The following is a 6169-nucleotide window of genomic DNA, read 5'->3' as shown; positions in this document are numbered from 1 at the left end:
GTCGGAAAGCTTGTGAGCGGCTGCCGCCCTCCGCCCCGCCCCGTTTTGCCTGAGCGAATACGGACAAAGCCATGGACAAAAACAAGAAAAGGCTGAGTAGTACCCCTTCTCACCACTCGGGGGCGTCGAGGAAGCACAGCGAACTGAGTCGGGTAAGCGGCGGGGAGCGCGGCTGACCAAAGTGCGCATGCGCCTTGATTGGTTGAGCCTTCCCGGGCAGAACGTTCTCCCCTGCTCCGCACAATGAGCTTTCCCTGCACTTTCCCTACTGCGATATTTATTGAGTGCATTGATTGATCGAGTGATCTCACTTTTCGTACATAGTTCTCCTCTAAGCCCTGAGATCACCCAGTGAGCTTCATGGCTAAGTGGTGATTTGAGTCCTGATCGACCCACACGCTAACACGTGTTTATTGTGGAGTCAGTGAGATGCTAGCTAGCAGTATTGAGACGCCACAGGTTCTGTCTGCCATGCAACGTTGTGCAGCTTCCCTATACACGGCTGCCTTTAGATGGCTCGGGGGTTGGATAACTGCATACCCTCCAACATTTCTCTGATGGGTTTGACTAAACTGCGGGAGGCAGTGGAAGACGTGCCTGGCGTGCTCTAGTCCATGGGGTCTTGAAGAGTCAGACACGACTAAACAACAACAAGGCAAAGCGGGTCATTCCGGGATCAAATCAGAAACTGTAAATACACGACTGTCCCTGGCAAATTAGGGACACTTGGAGGGTCTGGGTGTGTGTGCAGCCTGAGTCTACCTCTGCCTGCTACAAACAAAGTTCCCCATTGATTTCAGTGTTGGGAACTCTGGATGAATGCATTGAAGATAAACTTTCGCTAAGAAGTTAAGAGTTGACAGTGAATGCCAAATGGACAATTTTGTTACCTTGCCTTATTATTTGATAATGCTTATACCTTTATTATTATTATTATTATTATTATTATTATTATTATTATGAATCCTAAAAGTGTGATAACATGATTCCTAAATTAATTACGGGGCATTCCAGCCTTCACAGATTGGGAGACACAGAGCTTCAAGCCATGAGATTCCAGGTTTTGACCCAGATGATGAGTCTATTACAGATATAGCAAGAAATGAGCTCTTGGCGTTCAAGGCTAGTTTTGCAAGACCAAAATATGCGAACACATACAGAATGGAACCCTATAGAAAATGTGAGGCTCATGTAATAAGGAAGAAAGCTGAAGAGATCTTAAAGGTAGAGTTAAGATTTGTTATGACACACTAGTTCTGCTTCTAAACTTTATACACAGTATACAAACTCACTACTAGCAGTTGCTCAATGCCTCAAAATTTATTTGACCACGCAAACTGGTTTATAATAGACTATTGTTTACTATAGTAAAGGTATCGGTCTCAGTTTTTTTATTATATGTTAATATGATGCATTTTGATTTTAAGGAACAATTCAAATGGTCTTGGTTTATGTACAACCTTTGTACTCAAAGAGAATATTTACATGAATTTGAAAACCAGGGCAGGTTACAAAATGCCCTCTTCTGGGCCACCACCACCAGAACTTCTGAGGGCTGTGGAACTACCAAGAGAGTTCCCTCTGCTGATCTTAATACCTGAAAGGCTGCAGGAGGTGGTAGTGGACTTTTCCATTTAAAATAAAAGTTTTTGTGCATAAAAATGTGAAGTACACCTTCTAGGAAGAACACTTTGCTTAAGGTAGTTTCACTGACTGAGCTAAACAAAATATTTGAATACTGTGTTTGCAAAAATGTAGAAGATTTAGGGTGTGAGTGTTCACTTATGAATATTACAAAAAAGAAATTGTAAAATTCATTAGCAGGAGAACTATCGTTATATATATTTGTTAAAGTGAGTGTAAAATTTCAACAGAGATGTTTTTTATATGAATACCGGCAACTCTGTGTTTAATTCTCAATAGAGCAAACTTCAAGATTTTAAATATGCTGGTCAGAATGGCTCCATGATATGTATAAGCCTCACAGAAGATTTATTAGCAGCTGTCAAGGATTTGAACTATGACCGTTACAAGTATGTGGTCCAAGTATTTCTTGTGGAAAAGACTGGTCAGTCAATACATGTGAGTAAAGAAATACACTTGTTACCATAGGTGCCGACACCATGGGGCCTGAGGGGGCCCGAGCCCCCTCAAAAATTCGTTTGGGGGGCTCTGCCCCCCCCAATAATTTAAGAAAATTATTAGGCACCTTGCCAAAAACCGCGCAGGGGACTCCGGCGTGCGCCTCCCAAAGTGACCGGGAGCTCCTGAGAAGGGGCGGGCAGGTCGGTCAGTCAGAGGAAGACCCCCAGCGGCGGGACTTTAGAAAGGAATGGAGCCGTGGGGCCGAGGAACGGCGTATTCGTCGCCGGCGAGGGACCGGGGTGAGGGGAGAATGGAGGGGACGGGAGTTCCCGCCGCCGGAGCGGGGCTTTTTTTCTGGGTTCGGCTAAGGTGACGTTGGTAGGAGGGGGTGGCCGCCTCCCAGCGCGAAGCCTGGGGAGGGCAGGCCGGTTCTTGCATGCAAAAGCACCACTGCCATCCTGCCGCCAGTATGGACCCCGGTATGGGCCCCCCCAATATTTTTTATAAGTCGGCGCCCCTGCTTGTTACAACCCCCTCCCAAAACCTAACTGCTTAAGAAATCCTTCATTCCTCTGCACCGCAGCTGTGTCGAATATGCATCTCAGACGAGAGCTCATCAGGACCACCTGTCTCCTTATGCTCCCCACTTAATTGTACAGGTCTTCTGATGGGACACCTTTGGTGATTTCCCCCCCCCCCCAATGCCCCCTGATGGCTTTTACCAGGTGCTGAGCCTTTAGTGCAGCAGGCTCTGCCGTGTGGGGCTCTTGCCAATAGAGGTTCAGCAGGAGTCATTTTTGCTTGTTTGTAGATGTCTTCTAAAAATTGTATAATTCAGACAGGCCTTTCAAACCCAAGGCTCGTTGCCAACCAGCTCTTACTGATGTGCTTGGCATTTATATTGAAATACTGTGGTTTTTGGTTTGCAGACCACCTTGTAATATTCTATATGAATGTGTGGTTTGTAAAGAAATAAACAATAAACATAAAATAAGTGTTTTTTATAAAATTGCCACCATTTCACCAAAAGAATCAAAGTGGTTTACATCACATACACACACCAAAAACCACCTAAAACATTTAAAACAGATCACCTGTTGATATGCTCTAGTTATATAGAAATATTAAGTTACTTTACTAGATTAGTAAAGCCCATCTAGTCCAGCATTTAGTTTCCAGTAAGAGCTAGCTAGATGCACCTGGGAGTTTGCATTCGGATGGTGGCCAGTCTCTGCTGCTTGCTCATTAGTAGCCCCCAGGAATTTGTATTGTATATATTTTTAAGCCATCCTGACATCTTGTAGTGATTTTAGAAATAAATTCCATTCATTACATGCTATATGGAAAAAATACTTCCACATTGCAGGAGGAAAACATCTCCATAGTCATATCCATACCATACACATGGTTTCCTGCAGAGATAAACCACAGTTCCCAGAATTCTTTGGGGGAAGCGATGTGATCTAAATGCATGGTGTGGCTGTGACCCACATTCACTCTCTGTACTGTTACTCTTTCCATAAACTACTATCAAGGTGTCTTTCCCCTGCGTTTTTCTAAATTACCCTAAAGTAACTGTGATATGTGCCCTTTCCTTCAGCTAATTTGTTAAAGCAGAAGCTATGAGCCAGAGATGCACATTGGATCAGTTCTTCCAGTTAATGTAAGGCCCATTACAGCAAATGATTGTATATGGAAGCCAAGAGATTCATGTATTTTGACTGCATGTTGCAAAATAATTCCATGAGTCTGTGATCAGAATTTAAGATTGTTTGGGCTATTAAAACTACAGTGGTGCCCCGCAAGACGAATGCCTCGCAAGACGGAAAACTCGCTAGACGAAAGAGTTTTCCGTTTTGGAGGTGCTTCGCAAAACGAATCTCCTATGGGCTTGCTTCGCAAGACGACAATGTCTTGCGAGTTCCTGCTGGTTTTTTTTCCTCCCCCCCTTTTTCTAAGCCGCTTATCAGCTGATCCGATTAGCAGATAAGCCGCTAAAAGATGCTAATAGCGCTAATCCGTCAATGGGCTTGCTTCGCAAGACGAAAAAACCGCTAGACGAAGAGAATCACAGAACGGATTCTTTTCGTCTTGCGAGGCACCACTGTAATTTAGCTTGATTTTGGAAATGCAAATTAACGCCCATCTGCGGGTGAAATTATTCAAGATCCCTTCTGAAATGGTGGTGCTTGTAATTCACAGATAATTTTGTAAAAAAAAAAAATGTCCGTAAAGGAGTTGATCATTTGTGCAAGATCTCCTGCTGCAAGAAAGGTAATTGTTTTCAAATTTTTGTTGAGGTAATAGGTCAATTATTTTCTCTTTCCCCCACTCTAGATTGCCAGCAGATGGGTCTGGGATGTTGCAAGGGACACCTGGGTTCAAGCTCAACATGAAACTGAGGATTTTGTTATAATAGCTCTGATCATTGCTTGCTATTATGAGTGACCTATCGCAAACAACCACTGTAATAAGAGAACACTCCTGTGGCTCTATACAATCATATGCTATATTTTGCTCAAATAAATGTCATATTGCTTACCCCCCCCCCCCCAGACATGCTGTTTGAGTGACTTTAATTTACAGGAGGGTGTTACAACAACCTGGATACTAATAGTATTGTTGCATGTCACCCCAATCTCTTGAGTGGTACAAGATTCCAGAAGTTCCAGGCGCTTACCCAGGGTTTGGTTTCCTTGGCATGAGAGCTGACAGCGTTCACTGTGGTGTCTTTATGATATATAGTTTTTTTAAAAAAGATATTTATTAAGATTTTCAAAATATTACAAAATGATAAAACAAAAAAACAAAATAAAAGTAGTTAAAAACAATTCAATCTTTCCATTACTTATCTTTCATTTGCTTGTTTCCCGGACCTCCTCACGCCTCCCTTTTTTGTATTCCAATTCAGTTTCTTAGTTCAGCAAATCCTTCCCCTCTTTGTTTATCCTAGTCTTTAATCTTAAAATATTGTAACATTAAATTTTTACCTGTTAGTAACCCATTTTTCATATTCCCTTATAAAATTACAGCTAAAACCCACTTAATTTCTATCCAACATCGTTCTAACATTCATTAATTTTACAATATTTCTGTAAATAGTCTTTGAACTTTTTCCAATCTTCTTCCACCGACTCTTCTCCCTGGTCTCGGATTCTGCCAGTCATTTCTGCCAATTCCATATAGTCCATCACCTTCATCTGCCATTCTTCCCGGGTGGGTAAATCTTGTGTCTTCCAGTACTTTGCAATAAGTATTTTTGCTGCTGTTGTGGCGTACATAAAGAAAGTTCTATCCTTCTTTAACACCAATTGGCCGACTATGCCCAGGAGAAAGGCCTCTGGTTTCTTCAGGAAGGTATATTTAAATACCTTTTTCATTTCATTATATATCATCTCCCAGAAAGCCTTAATCCTTGGGCACGTCCACCAAAGGTGAAGGAATGTACCTTCAGTTTCTTTACATTTCCAACATTTATTGTCGGGCAAATGATAGATTTTTGCAAGCTTGACAGCTGTCATGTACCACCTGTATATCATTTTCATAATATTCTCTCTTAAAGCATTACATGCCGTAAACTTCATACCTGTGGTCCATAACTGTTCCCAGTCAGCCATCATAATGTTATGTCCAACATCTTGTGCCCATTTAATCATAGCAGATTTCACCGTTTCATCCTGAGTATTCCATTTCAACAGCAAGTTATACATCTTTGACAAAATCTTAGTTTTGGGTTCTAACAGTTCTGTTTCTAATTTTGATTTTTCCACCTGGAAGCCAATTTTCTTGGCCAAATTATATGCCTCCATTATCTGATAATAATGAAGCCAGTCTCGCACTTTGTTTTTTAATTTCTCAAAACTCTGCAGTTTCAGTCTATCTCCATCTTGTTCCAAAATTTCCCAATATTTCGGCCATTTGACCTCCATATTGAGCTTTTTCTGAGCTTTCGCTTCCATCAGTGACAGCCACCTTGGGGTTTTGTTTTCCAGTAGGTCCTTATATCTTATCCACACATTAAACAATGCTTTCCTGACAATATGGTTTTTAAATGCTTTATGTGCTTTGACCTTATCATACCACA

General features: G+C 41.8%; 1 protein-coding gene across 1 annotated transcript; it reads left to right on the top strand.

Moving 5' to 3' along the window:
• The first annotated feature begins 10 nt into the window (after positions 1 to 10).
• On the top strand, positions 11 to 4638 carry DYNLT2 (dynein light chain Tctex-type 2). Its single transcript, XM_083496673.1, has 4 exons — positions 11 to 152; positions 1015 to 1224; positions 1924 to 2082; positions 4423 to 4638. The coding sequence occupies exons 1-4, from the start codon at positions 72 to 74 to the stop codon at positions 4531 to 4533; spliced, it is 561 nt and encodes a 186-aa protein (XP_083352799.1). The 5' UTR covers positions 11 to 71; the 3' UTR covers positions 4534 to 4638.
• Positions 4639 to 6169: the final 1531 nt, after the last annotated feature.

This window comes from Podarcis liolepis (genome assembly GCF_965112155.1).
Source record: "Podarcis liolepis genome assembly, chromosome: 3".
NCBI classification, from domain to species: domain Eukaryota; kingdom Metazoa; phylum Chordata; class Lepidosauria; order Squamata; family Lacertidae; genus Podarcis; species Podarcis liolepis.
This window is presented reverse-complemented; position numbering and strand designations above follow the sequence as displayed.

Excerpts from the sequence above, each read along its gene's own strand:
- DYNLT2 (XM_083496673.1), top strand. The coding sequence starts at position 72 with ATGGACAAAAACAAGAAAAGGCTGAGTAGTACCCCTTCTCACCACTCG. Across the intron at positions 153-1,014 it reads AGCACAGCGAACTGAGTCGG|CCTTCACAGATTGGGAGACA; the intron begins GTAAGCGGCGGG and ends GGGGCATTCCAG. Across the intron at positions 1,225-1,923 it reads AAGCTGAAGAGATCTTAAAG|AGCAAACTTCAAGATTTTAA; the intron begins GTAGAGTTAAGA and ends AATTCTCAATAG.